Raw genomic sequence first — 14,467 nt, forward strand, 5'->3', positions numbered from 1 at the left:
CAGTGTTGGATTGGGTAAAGGAAAGGCACACTCAGGCTTAGGCAGCAACAGCTCTTTATTGTAACAGAACAACTATGTACAATCCAGCGAAGGTTCAGTCTGACAGCAGCCCTTTTATAGGGAGTGGTCAGACCCTTCGACCAATGAGATTGAATCTCTGTTTCTGCCGGAACAGAGGACCTTGGTGGAAACCATTATGAGAGTTGCTAATATCTAACAATCAGTGTGAGTAGGGGGTGGAATTTGCACTTAATTTATACTCTACTGCAGGGGTGTCAAACTCAAGGCCTGTGGGATAAATCTGGCCAATGGGGTGGTTAGAACTGTCCCCTGGGGCTGTCCTGGTGTTGTGGCCTGCCAGCAGCCAGCAGAGCTGGTAGCAGATTTGGAGAGTGAGGAGGTTGGGGAAGAACATGGGCCAGTCCTGGTGTTAGATATCCACACTAGCTGCTGTGGTTTCCACTCCAGTCCTCTGTTTAGGCGGGAACAGAGGTTCAATCTGATTGGTTGAAAGGTCTGACAGCTCCCTATAAAAGGAGAGCTGTCAGACCTAACAGTTGCTGGATTGTACAGACTTGACTGTTGTAATAAAGAGCTGTTGTTGTGTTAAACCTGAGTCTGCCTTCTCATTCCCCTATCTAACACCTGGAGTCTGGGGAAGGCTCTGATGAGGGCTCTGTGTCGGAGGCGGAGAGGGGGGCAGAGCCATATGCCAGTTATCAGCTGCCTTCAGAGTCAGAATCAGTGAGGCAGACAAACAGCTGGAGCTTATTCCCAGTGTGCGCATGCGCAGAGTTGCCAGATGAAGGGAACAGCTAAAGAACAGGGGTCGACTTGGGAGTAAGGCCACAGGTGGACGATGAATGGCCCCCTCCCAGAGGAAATAAGAGGAGCAAAAGGGGAGTGGCGTTTGCAGGAGACAATTAGTTTGCTTAATTAGTTTGCGACTCTCCGAGACTCCTTGCCAGGTTTTGCAGATATCGGCCTGGCAGCTCTCCAAGCCAGATAAGGTCTGTGACTGTAAATCCTCCCTGGAAAGACTTTGCTGGATGTGAATGAGCAGAATTCACAGTAAATTAATAAAAGGAGTTTTTTTGTCGGGACAAGCAGTTTGCTTCATGCTCTTGGGAAGCATAAATGTGACTTGGTTATCAAGCATCCAAATGTAAATCTCTTGACCATGGGGAGGCAACGCTGATCTTAAGTGTTAAAAATGGTGGTCCCTTTTTCAGTGCTGTTGTAACTTCAATAATCAGTAAATGAACTGTTGCAAGTCGAGGACTGTACCCATAAGTTGCAAACCTCAATTTCTGGATATCGTTGCATTGTAAATCATTACTTCCTGACAGAACCTCTGGGTATACAGATTATTTGCTAGCGAGATCCTGTCCTTCACCTTTGTTTTCTTGTTTTGGCTCACTGGAAACCCAGCTAGGACTTGGAATGATTATATTTTGACTTCTGGATCATTTTGAGTATTGAGTAGTATTCCAGATGCCAGTAAGACAGTCTCATTGACTTCTGGATGCCCTTATTCATGAGTAGCGCCTTCTAGAACTGTCCAGCTACATGTCTATCTTTCCTAATTCCTAAGGGTAAGCTTTCGGGGTAAATTTGGAAAAATGAAATAAGGCAGATTGGAGAAAGCATCAAAATAAGAAAATTATTTTGACAATTGCCTATCTGGCTAAACGTAAGGATACAGAACAGAGATGGTATTCAGCAGTTTCTGACCTATTCTGGAGAACCGGTAGTGGAAATTTTGAGTCGTTGGGAGAATTGGTAAATACGACCTCTGATTGGCCCACTCCCATCTATTCTCTGCCTCCCGAGTCCCAGCTGATCAGGAGGGAATGGGGATTTTGCAGTAACCTTCCCCTGGAGTGGGGAGGGAATGGAGATTCTACAGTATCCTTCATCTGCTATGCCCACCAAGCCACGCCCCAAGAACCGGTAGTAAAAAAAAATTGAATCCCAGCACTGATACAGAAGGTCAAATTTGTGTTGAAAAACCTCCAAACCTACCTCCAGAGCAGCCCAGACAAGGTTGCAAGAATGATCAGTATGCCAAGATGCCTGCAGAGAAGTAGCAAGAGTTGCCAGATTGAGTTGGAAGGAGACCAAGATATTCCTTATAGCAGGGTTTCTAAACCTTGGCAAGTTTAAGATGTGGTGGACGTCAATTTCTAGAATTAATTAGTCAGTATGCTAGCCATGGAATTCTAGGAGAATAGACATCTTAAACTTGCTAAGGTTGAAAAATGATGCCCTGCAGCATTATTATTTATAACAGTAATAGGTATTATTATGCCTTGTCTTGTGAGCTTCTAGACACAAGCCCTTAAACTGCAGAATATAGAATTCTGACCTCAAACATAAAGAACTATAATTCCCGCCTTTCCGTATGTGTTAGGGAACACATGTATAAATGTGTCTCAATGTAAATCTGTTCATACATACATCCATAAGGTAAAGGTTCCCCTCACACATACGTGCTAGTCGTTCCCAACTTTAGGAGGTGGTGCTCATTTTCATTTCAAAGCTGAAGAGCCAGCGCTGTCTGAAGACGTCTCCATGGTCATGTAGCCGGCATGACTAAATGCTGAAGGCACACAGAATGCTGTTACCTTCCCTCCAGTGGTCGCTATTTTTTTATTTGCATTTTTTACGTGCTTTCGAACTGCTAGGTTGGCAGAAGCAACGGGAGCTCACTCCATTACGCTGCGCTAGGGATTTGAACCGCCGAACTGCCGACCTTCTGATTGACAAGCTCAGGATCTTAGCCACTGAGCCACCACATCCCTGTATCCATTATAATAACTTTCAAATCTTCCATTGTTTTAATCCAAGTTACTTGCCCTTGCAATTTGGGTTTCTTTTTCAATTATTAGAAATGATTTTACGTGCCATTGCAAATACCTCAATGATCAAATGTTTCTGCATATGAAAAAGAAATGATAGTGCTTCTCAGGATTATGATGTATGTAAACAACCAAAATACAGATTAAAACCTCTAGAAAAGCTATTGCAAAGTTCAGGAAGCAAATTCCAAAAAAGATTAGAGAAAAAAGGAGGAAGTACTCTTCCTTATCAAAGAAACTATACAATAGAGGAATTTGGTTCAGATGATTATTGCCAGAAGGAATGCTGATTTTCTGGGAGGGAAGCCGAATTAGAATTAAAACAGTGGATGAGGCAGAGGCCTTTATTAAAAAACATTTTTCCTTCCCAGAGGACGAAGATAGCGGAAGTGGGGGAAAAGGCAGCAATGTACAAGATATGGAGCACGGCTCCACCCGAGGGCAGGGAGGAGGTTGCAATATCGAAAAGGCTCAGGTCACAAAAATAAATACATCTGAAATATTATTGTAATTGTTGATATACTAGAAAGTGACAAAGAAAGAGATGATTGAACATGTTGTTGACATAAAGTAAGAATTCTGTTTATGCTATCCTTTACATGTTATTTCCAAAATTGTAGAAGTGTGAGATTTGGGGGGATTTCTACTGCTAACATGGGAGCTACTAAAATTTTCTATGTACCCTATTACCTTTTCCCTATAAATGTTTTAAAACCAATAAAAACTTTTTACAAAAAATAAAAAGTTCAGGGAGAGAGTTTTAAAAAGAAAAAAAAACAGGAGCAAAGTCTCCAATATGCAGCAATGTGGAAGTGCTGGAAGACTGACTTCATTGCAAAGTACCGTTGAGTCAGCATGATTTGTGTTTAAAATGAAAAAGAAAAGAGGGAAAAAAATCAGTCGGTCAGCACTTTTACTAAGCAATAATTTCCACTCAAGAATGAAATTATTAAAAGACCTTTGCCAGATAGCAAGACAGTATACCTGAATGCTCCCCAGACCTGGATAAATAACCCAAACTTGGATAAAAGTGGTTTTTTTCTTTGCGTAACGATCGATTATCGGATCACAACAGGAATATTTAAATTGATTTAAAATGTTTGACGAACATTGAATCAAAAGGACTTTCTGATAAGTGGTTTCGGGCAATGAAAAGGAGTTTGGGAAGCACAGGTGTGCTTTGTCCCAAATCTTTTTCTTCTCATATGTCGTTGTTGAGGCTGACTTCATTAAACTTCTCTATAAATGACCAGGGCTTCCATTTTAAAATTCTCAGTGGAAGGCATATAACAACACGGGTTCTTGAATGCTAAAATGTTGAACTTTGCAATAAAAACACAGGACAGGTGCAACTTTGTTCCAAAGGGTGCGTTGCGATCGTGTTGGTGCCAAAAATGGCTTTCTGGCAGTGAAGGATATCCAAGGGTGCTCAATAGTTGGATATAAATAGTCCTTGCTTAGTGGCGGCTTCCTTTAGCCATCACTCAAATAGTGCTGAAAAAACCACTTAGCAATCAATCCCGACATTTATGGCTTTCACAACAGGGGTGTCAAACTCGATTTCATTGAGGGCCACATCAGGGTTGTGTTCCACCAGGGCTGGGGGTGTGGCCAGGGTGGGTATGGCCAGGTCAATGTCACTTGTCAGGGGTGGGTTCCTATTGGCTAAACAACTGGTTCGTTTTGCGCGCGCGCCATGCGGCACTTCGTTTTGCGCCATATTGCAAACAAGAAACAGAGCAAGGAAAGGAGCTGAGGGGAGGCAATTCAATCTGCTGCCATTGATCAGCTGGACTTCAGAAGCAGAAATAAAGGTCAGTATAACCCGGGGACGGGCGGGCCCACTTTCACGGAAACAGAGAACAGGTTCGCTCTCGGCTTGCAGTCAGAGCTAATAGTCACTTGTGTCAGGGACACCTGTGGTAGCCCGAGTGCTCGGCCAGCAAAAATGGGTTCCAGAGCTCCGTTTTCGACCGCCAAAGCCTCCTGCAACCCTCTGCACAGCTCTGTTTTCGCTGGCAGAGGCACCGCGAGCCGGTATTTCGCTGGTTCCAGGGTGGCCCCCACAGGCCAGATCTAAGCAGTCCATGGGCTGGATTCAGCCTACGGGCCTTGAGTTTGACACCCCTGCTCAATTATTTGCTTATTTAGCTCATACCAAGATGTCCTCAAAGAGAAGGAGGAAGACGATCTTTTCCGCTGAAGAAAGTAGCAAGAATCAAAGGAAAACTGAAGTAAGACCATAAGCACAGCTACAGTCATGTGATTCTCACTTGGGACAACTTGCCGCAACTAACTCGCTGCGGCCGAATCGTCGTGGCCAACTCACCACAGCCAATTCGGCACGGAACAGCTCCCTGCAGGAAATTTTACGATTCGGTTTTATTATTTAAAATAATTTTTAAAATAACTTTAATTTTTGTCATTCACGTTTCATTTTGTCCCTCCTTTGACATCCTTTCTTCGATCCTTTCTTCGGTATTAGTGTAACTCTTATTCCGCAGCAAGTTGGCTGCGGCAAGTTGGCCATGGAGGGACAGCTTCGCTTAACAACCAAGCTGTTGGCCCTAACTGCAGTTGCTCAGTGAGGACTACCTAGCGTTTACATCCCATCACAAGATAATATTGAGAGCCATTTCCCATGCATTTCTGTGATGCATGTTTACAACTTTATTTGCAATTCGTAACAGAAAAGGAAAAACAGCCCTACTGATTTTTATCGATCCACAGGCCCACATAAACACTTGTGCAGGATGGTGGCAGGGGCACAGTTACACAGCTATATAAACGCAACTGTGCGTATGCTGATTCATGGCAGTGGATGACATGGGCACTTTCTTAGACAGGAACTTTAGGACCATCAATCATCCAGTGCAGAAATTAAAAAAAACAAAATCATGGCATGTGATCGAATCCCAAATGAAAAAAAAATAATATGAACATTCAGACTGTATTGGGACACAATATAAGTCACCTTGGCTTCAATGGTTAGGTTTAATTTCAAGCTCTGAAGTCTGCAAAATATTCTGGGGTCTTTCTTTTTTCTTTTTTAACCTTTTCCTTTTTAATCGGAAACTTAGGGCTCCAGATAAGCAACTTTTCATGCTAGCAAATAGATTCCATCCAGCAGAGTGATGAATTCCTAGTTCAAAGCAACAGCTTAGCAGCCATCAGTCCTTAAGGATTAAAACAATACCAGGTTCTTCTCGGTGCGGGAACAGTTTTCTCTGGATGTTTGCTGCAACCTCTGCTAGTGGTTCAGAACAGTCCTAAGGTCTCCACAAAATGCAGACAAACTTTAAAATCCTACAATGCACCATCATTTAACAGAAAACTCTCCTCTAAAGGTTTAAGAAGGCATCAATTGAATTATCCTGATTTAAGCTATAAATAGGACCAAATATTTCCCTTCTTGCTTTTCTTTTCTTTTTCTTTTTTTTTTTCTCTTTTTTGGCAGTCCAAAGGCTTTGCTTACTTGAAACACATTTTTGGCAGAATAAAAAGGCTTATGGCTTCTTAAGGCCAGCGAACATAGTGAGGTCTAACTTGGTATCCTGTGATAGAAGTAAATATATCCTAGCTCTACGGGTGGCTGCTCGGAGGCACAAACTTTATGGTCGTTGTAGATAACCCACCTGAAAAGGAGAAAGAAGAAGAAAATGCAGTGAACATCATCAAATTAAATTAAACGGACAAGGAACACTTACAACCGCTGACACCACTACTACCATCACCGCCATCTTATATGATTAAGCACATATATTTGTCAGAGTATGAATGTTCATAGACTGAGATAGACATGGGAACAGATCAGCCAATGGGAACTGTTTGGATAGACATGGTAACAGGTCAGCCAATGGGGACTGTTTGAAAACTGAAACATAGTATTTGTTTATATGGGGCCATAAGAGAGTTTAGAGTCTGGGCATGGTTGAGACTTGCTGAACTGTATATAAGAGTTTGTTTGGACTCTGTAACTTCGCAGCTTCTGCATAATATAGGCCTCTATATCTCTCTACTCTGTAATGACTTGCTTCTATGAATATTGCTTCTATGTTCCTGATTTTGTATGCTGACTTCTGATGTATGGTATTGTATCTAAAGAAGTTTCTTATATATAATTGAATCCTGCAGAAGTTCATTTACTTGTGTGCTACTCAGATGTGTTGCTCCACAAACTCTGACAATATTGATTTTTCTTATCTGGATATTTAAGATAAGGAACAAGCCGCAGTCTGACTGCTTCTAACATTTAAAAGAATCTGTGGAAGGATCTTAATCCCCATCCAAAACCACTGCCATTATGGAAATCAGCCTTTCATTCATTCATTCATTCATTCATTCATTCATTCATTCATTCATTCATTCATGCATTGATGTTAGAAATGGAATTTTCTGACATGGTTTCCATAGAAGACTATGGAGATTCTCAGTCATCCAGGTCATGGTTATTCCAAAAATGCTTTATCAAAAAACAGCTGGATTGTTTTAACCTTTGAGTAAAGTTTCGCTTCTCATCTAAAGAAGCTGCATCAGTTCTGACTGAATGGGGGCGGGTGAAAGGATTTATATGGCTTAGCATTTTTTTCTGAGAGTCATTGAGTCCACTTGAAGGGAATTGTTCTGACCTAGGCTTCCCAAGATCATGAGGCAGACTCCTTGTCCCGATAAAACTTCTTTTAATTAGGTTAGAGAGAATTCCTCTCCAGCAAAGTCCTGGCAAACAGTCGTTCATCAGATTTCACAACTACAGACATTTATCAGGCTTGGAGAGTTGCCAGGCCAATATCTTCCAAATGCCACGCTGTAGCAGCAATTACTTGGCAAGAAGTCAGGAACAGATCTTCACCCTAATGAATTGAACTAATTGTCTCCTGCAAACTCCCCTCCCCTTTCGCTCCTCTTTCATTCCGTATGGGAGGGGCCATTCACCATCCACCTATTCCTTTACTACCAAGTCGGCTCTTGTTCCTTAGCTGTTTCCTTCTCTTGGCAGTTCTGTGCATGCGCACACTGGGAAAAGGTTCCACCTGTTCTTCTGCCCCACTGATATCTGACTCCAAAGGCAGCTGATAACTGTAGAAGGCTCTGGCCCCATCTCTGTCTCCGACGCAGAGACCTCATCAGAGCCTTCCCCAGACTCCAGGACTGGCCCATGTTCCTCCCCAACCTCCTCACTGTCTGAGTTTGCCAGCAGCTCTGATGGCGGCCACAACAGGAATTTATAAATCCTTCCACTCCTCAAAACATCTTCAAGGAAAAAGAACCAAGTCCAGTGGCCTTTGAAAAAGCCCTTTTGGGTTTCCATAGAAGTGTCGATCTCAACATTTTTGTCCAACTTTTGGGCACTGTGTAACAGTTGTATCACAAACCAGTAATGTCACGCTACATTACCTTCCTTCCTTTTTAAGATGACAAACGTAATGGCCGCTCATGGTGGATGTTCCCATGTGACTGATGAAGCCAAAGAGTTCATATCCTGCCCAAGAAAATATCAGGGTGTGATGAGTAAAGCCATGATGAATAGGCGATCCAGAAATCTTGCCCACATTCCTCTAGCAACAATTCCTTAGCTGACTCTTGATTTCTTAAAAAGTTACATTCAGGAATAAAATGGACCTATTTGGAAAATTGCATACCCACATACCTGTATATAACCAATTTCCTTGTATTTATTTTGTACAATGACAATAAAGACTATACTATAGATCAGGGGTATCAAACTCAAGGTCTGGAGGCCAGATCCAGCCTGCAGGGTGCTTAGATCTGGCCCGTGGGGCTGCCCTAGAGACAGCAAAGGACCATCCCGCAATGCCTCTACCAGTGAAAACAGAGCTCAGGAGGGCTGCAGGCGGCCCTTCTGAGCTCTGTTTTCGCTGCCAGAGAGATGCAGGAGGCCATCACAGCTGAAAACGGAGCTCAGAAGCCCATTTTCAGTAGCAGAGCATTCGGGCCACCACAGGTGCCCCCAACGCGAGTGATGTCGATCTGGCCACGCCCACCCTGGTCATGCCCACCCTGAGGTCAAACACAACTCTGATGTGGCCCTCAATGGAATTGAGTTTGACACCCCTGCTATAGATCATTAAATATTGCAGGCTGCAACTCCCTAGCATTTATAAACCTTGCAAATATATTCTGTCTGTGGTTGTCATGGATCACATCTATTTTAATGCTATTTCCTATAAAAGATGACATAGCCCTCAGCAATATTCATCTTTCTCTGAACTGCACGCAATATCTCTCGGGATATTGTTTTGTTTTTCAGACATTCATGATCTCCCTTAAAAGTTCCATCGTTAGGGGCATCAAGTATTACTCGGTATTCTCAGGCTACTTGGATTGTGCTGTTGCATTCATTGATGCGCAACAAATTTTAACTGCTGTCTAAAAGCTCCATCCTGTGGTTTACTGCAAGAGGTATGATGGTTAAAAAAAAAAAAAACAACGGTTAAAAAAAAATCAAAGGTTAAAAAAGCAGGGAATGTTGCAAACAAATTGAAGCATGAGTACAAGGTCTTGAAGACACACACACACACAGTGACGGGATTCCAAATCTTTTCCTACTGGTTCTATGAGTGCTTTGCGCGCATGCCTAATATGCGCTTTGCGCACATGCGCAGCACTCAAAGACCGCCCTCGGTGTCAGCATTGGTGAACTTAGCTGTTTTTCTAGCTCAGCTGAGGCGCAGCAATCCACTCTGCCATGCGAATCAGCTGAGCTAAAACACAAAGGAATATAGGACAGGAAACGACGGGAGCAGGAGGGCAAGGCCAACCGTAGATGGTATTTGCCGGTTCTCCGAACTACTCAAAATTTCTGCTACCGGTTCATCTGAACCAGTCCGAACCAGCTGAATACCACCTCTTCCCCCCTCCTCCCAAAAAACTCATACATGTATCCGTCAGTAGAGACTTTTATGATTAGCTACTTCATATTGTTCCGCCACAGCCCGTATCAATTTATTTTAACCATTTTTGCTGGCTAGGAAGTATTCAGAAAAAGCTGAGATCCTTTAGTGATGCCAAAGACTGAACCAGGGCCATCTAAAGTTTAACACAGCAAAAACCAAGTTCGACATCAATATTTAACTGAAACTAGAAATCAGCCCTGTTCTTTAGTTATTATTATACATATAATGTACATGTTTGGCTCACTGATACATTCACTATAACATTCTAAATCACCGTTGTATTAAAACATGTGAAAAGTCTAAAAGCATATTGTCATAACCTAATTTTAAAAATAAAATAAAATGGCATTTTCTGAGTAAAAAAACAACAACCTGGTGTAATTCTTTGCCGGGATCTTGAAACCGTTATTTTTCTGCATAGTTCTTCAGCTTTTAAGCAATCCCAATAGATTGTATACAGAGATTCCTATTGGTCAGAACTAACCAGGGGTGAAATTCAGCAGGTTCTGGAGAACGGGTAGCGGAAATTTGGAGTAGTTCGGAGAACCGGCAAAAACCACCTCTGGCTGGCCCCAGTGTGGGGTGGGAATGGAAATTTTGCAGTATCCTTCCCCTGGAGTGGGGAGGGAATGGAGATTTTGCAGTATCCTTCCCCTGGAGTGGGGAGGGAATGGAGATTTTGCAGTATCCTTCCCCTGGAGTGGGGAGGGAATGGAGATTTTGCAGTATCCTTCCCCTGGAGTGGGGAGAGAATGGAGATTTTGCAGTATCCTTCCCCTGGAGTGGGGAGAGAACGGAGATTTTGCAGTATCCTTCCCCTGGAGTGGGGAGGGAATGGAGATTTTGCAGTATCCTTCCCCTGGAGTGGGGAGGGAATGGAGATTTTGCAGTATCCTTCCCCTGGAGTGGGGAGGGAATGGAGATTTTGCAGTATCCTTCCTCTGGAGTGGGGAGGGAACGGAGATTTTGCAGTATCCTTCCCCTGGAGTGGGGAGAGAACGGAGATTTTGCAGTATCCTTCCCCTGGAGTGGGGAGGGAATGGAGATTTTGCAGTATCCTTCCCCTGCCACGCCCACCAAACCCCACCCACAGAACCGGTAGTAAAAAAAATTGAATTCCACCACTGGAACTAACCTATATTATTTATTAAATTTATGTGCTGCCCATCTGATGCAGCGACTCTGGGCAGTTTTACCAATCGCTGCTTATTTTACGGCTATTGCTCTTGATGCCTCTGATATGAATGGAGAAACAATTCATAAGCGTAGCCAACGTATTTTGGAAGGGGAAAAATGAATAAACCAGGCAGATCAATGGAAGCAACATAGCAAGGAGAAACTTACTTCCTGGCCCATCTTTGATCTGGGGCCCTTCCGGATCCGACTCTGCAAGGATGCTAGCATTCACATGGTTTTCTATATTCATGACCTCAGAAGCTACTTCAGTCTCCTCCTCTGGTTCAGGGTGACTAAAGATCCAATCCAATGCATGCTCCAAGTTGTTATTCTTCCAGGCAAAATAGCATGGAATAATAAGATAGACAAGAGCTGTTAATGTCTTGTCATCGCATTGAAACTTCCAGCACTCACTAAGCAAGTGGTTGTATGTTAAGGACGGCCTGTATTTTTGTCTGCCCTCTTCCAATAGGACATCATCAATTTAATGATGATTAAACAAATCTAACTCATTCTATTCCTTTTACAAATTTGCCACTGTTTGATTACAGTTTTTTTAAAATTAGTTTATAATATAAAATACAGAAATACAAAAGAAAATAGTAGGAACAATAGGGTAGGGGAAAAGGAAGGGGAAAGTGTAGAAAGAAAAAAAGGCATTGACTTCAGTGTCCCTTTGGTGCAGTAGAATAAGATAATAACATCAAACCTTAACTTTTCACTTTTACATAATAGTATAAACTAGCCATTTCTATAACAACAAACCTATCTAAAGCACAGAATCAAAGTTTCCTTTTTTTCCCACCTCAAGCACAAAGTCCAGAAGTGGTTTCCAAGTAAAAAAGAAAGTAATTATGAGAGTTTTTTTAAATCAAAGCAGTCAGTTTAGCCATCTCTGTTAACTCCATCAACATTTGCAGCCATTCGTCCATTGTGGGAATAAAAGTGTCTTTCCATTTTTGCACATAAAGTAATCTTGCTGCAAATTTGCTGCTGCTGACAAGAGCCAGAAGACTTGCATAACTGTGGATGTGACATTAATTTATATTCATAGGGTCATAGGGGAGGAAGCATCTCCCTTTTAAGGTAAAGGTTTCCCTTGCACGTATGTGCTAGTTGTAAGCGACTTTAGGGGGCAGTGCTCATCTCCGTTTCAAAGCCGAAGAGCCAGCGCTGTCCGAAGACATCTCCGTGGTCATGTAGTCGGCATGACTAAATGCCAAAGGGGCACAGAACCCTGTTACCTTCCCACCAAAGGTGGTCCCTATTCTACTTCTTGCATTTTGCAATGCTTTTGAACTGCTAGGTTGGCAGAAGCTGGGACAAGTAATGAGAGCTCACTCCATAACACGGGGCAAGGGATTCGAAACGCCAAACTGCCGACCTTTCTGATCGACAAGCTTAATGTCTTTTGGCTACCAATAAATCCCAAATAATTTTCAGGAAAACTCACTGTTGCCCGTAGTGCCTGAAGAGCTACATTCCGATGAAATCCCATAGAGGAAATTATTGCTACCATTTCTTCTGGAGGCTGATTATCCAGTCCAGGAACTCCTGATCCTCCTGTTTGGGGAAAAGCTGTTCCCCCATAACCAGGAATGGATAAAGGCTCTGCAAAATCTGGAATAAAATAGAAGGTATTCATTCATTCACATCTATGGAGGTTTTCAATCATATAGATCAGTGTTTCTCAAACTTGGTGACTTTAAGTCCTGTGGACTTCAACTCCCAGAATCCCCCAGCCAGCATAGCTGGCTGGGGAATTCTGGGAGTTGAAGTCCACAGGACTTAAAGTCACCAAGTTTGAGAAACACTGATATAGATCATAGTTGTCCCAAAGATGCTTTTTCAAGAGGCAATTGGACTATCTTTGTTTTTCCTTGAAGACAAAACTGAAGATGCTTCTTAGATGAGAAGCAAAATGTCTTCAAGGAAAAACAAAGGAAGTCCAGTTGCTTCTTGAAAAAGCATCTTTGGGATATTCATTCATTCATTCATTCATTCATTCATTCATTCATTCATTCATTCATTCATCCACCCATCTATTCATTATATCAATGCAGGCCCACATGTATTCAAACAAGACAATTGATTAGCATTTTTATCGTTTTCCTCTTGAAATATCATTCACTTCAAATATTGACATGTCGTCACTGGGAAAACGATATGCTATGTAAATTAGTAAAAAGACCCTTGTATAATTTGCAAAAAGAAAAAGGCAGAAATAGATCTAATGTGGTGGCAGACTTTTACCTTGTTGTTGGTTTACATCTTTGTAGGACACCAAGCTCAAAAGAATGTATAAACTAGTAGAGAGAGCAGTTTCTATCTCAATTTGGGTCCATTTATGTATTAAATAAAAATAATGTGAGCCTATGGTGGCGCAGTGTTTAGAATGCAGTACTGCAGGCAACTATTTCTGCTGATCACCATCTGCCAGCAGTTTGGCAGTTCAAATCTCACCAGGCTCAAGGTTGACTCAGTCTTCCATCCTTCCGAGGTGGGTAAAATGAGGACCCAGATTGTTGGGGGCAAGATGCTGTCTCTGTAAACCACTAAGAGAGGGCTGTAAGGCACTGTGAAGCGGTATATAAGTGCTAGTGCTATGGGTTGGTGACTTATTTCACAGAATTATGTACTAAGTCTATCTTTTACATTGTGTCTGTGGGCTTCCCCATTCATAGTTGCTACTCTTTTCAGGAAAGTTCATGTCAGATCTTTGGTCTAATCTACCGGATGGTGTTTCTAAAGGACCTTTATTTGTAACAGTACAAAACAGGAGGCCATTCCAGCTTAACAGACCAACATGGAGGGGGGCCAAAGGGGGGCATGGTTTTGTGAAAGCAGCGTATGCGCATGCACAGCTCCAATTACACAAGGGTGGGTTTGTACACCTGCAACTCCCACAAATGGAGCTTCTTGCACAAGCGTGTTTGCCCGCCACTCACACTAATGGAGTTGTGCACACTCACTCGCGGTCCTGAATGCGTTGCTATTGTAAAGGAATCGAGATTTGTTTCTAACTTAGTAGAAATGTCTGCCAAGCAGCACAAATATATTTGTACATGGTTGTATGAAATAAAGTAAAAATTCAAATACCAGACCTGGTTGTCCCAAAGATACTTGTTGTGGCTTGCCAGCAGCCAGCAGAGCCGCCAGCAGATTCAGACAGTGAGAAAGTTGGGGAGGAAGATGGGCCAGTCCTGGAGTCTGGGGAAGGCTCTGATGAGGGCTCTGTGTCGGAGGCAGAGAGGGGGCCAGAACCGTCTGCCAGTTATCAGCTGCCTTCAGAGTCAAACATCAGTGAGACAGACGAACAGCTGGAGCCTGTTCCCAGAGTTGCCAGACAAAGGAAACAGCTAAGGAACAAGGGTCGACTTGGGAGTAAGGCTACAAGTAGATGATTAATAGCCCCTCCCATAGGGAATAAAGGAGGAGCAAAAGGGGAGGAGTGTTTGCAGGAGACAATTAATTAATTCCTGCATTATTGCAGCGTCTGAAAGATATCGGTCTGGC

At 42.7% G+C, this 14,467-nt stretch overlaps 1 protein-coding gene across 5 annotated transcripts in view; it reads right to left on the bottom strand.

Annotated features, from left to right (window-relative positions):
• Positions 1–5,213: 5,213 nt before the first annotated feature.
• USP13 (ubiquitin specific peptidase 13) overlaps positions 5,214–14,467 on the bottom strand; it is a 120,449-nt gene continuing 111,195 nt past the window's right edge. For 4 of the 5 annotated variants that reach the window (XM_081954214.1, XM_081954215.1, XM_081954217.1 and 1 more), the window contains 4 exons: positions 12,405–12,571; positions 11,120–11,282; positions 8,256–8,340; positions 5,215–6,496 (listed from right to left, as the gene is read on the bottom strand). In XM_081954214.1, the coding sequence (XP_081810340.1) occupies positions 6,403–6,496; positions 8,256–8,340; positions 11,120–11,282; positions 12,405–12,571 (509 nt within the window). In that variant the 3' untranslated portion in view covers positions 5,215–6,402. Of the gene's footprint in view, positions 6,497–8,255; positions 8,341–11,119; positions 11,283–12,404; positions 12,572–14,467 lie in introns of all 5 variants that reach the window. The other variant, XM_081954213.1, reaches the window with a different exon arrangement.

This window comes from Natrix helvetica, assembly GCF_964273705.1.
Source record: "Natrix helvetica genome assembly, chromosome: 5".
Taxonomy (NCBI): domain Eukaryota; kingdom Metazoa; phylum Chordata; class Lepidosauria; order Squamata; family Natricidae; genus Natrix; species Natrix helvetica.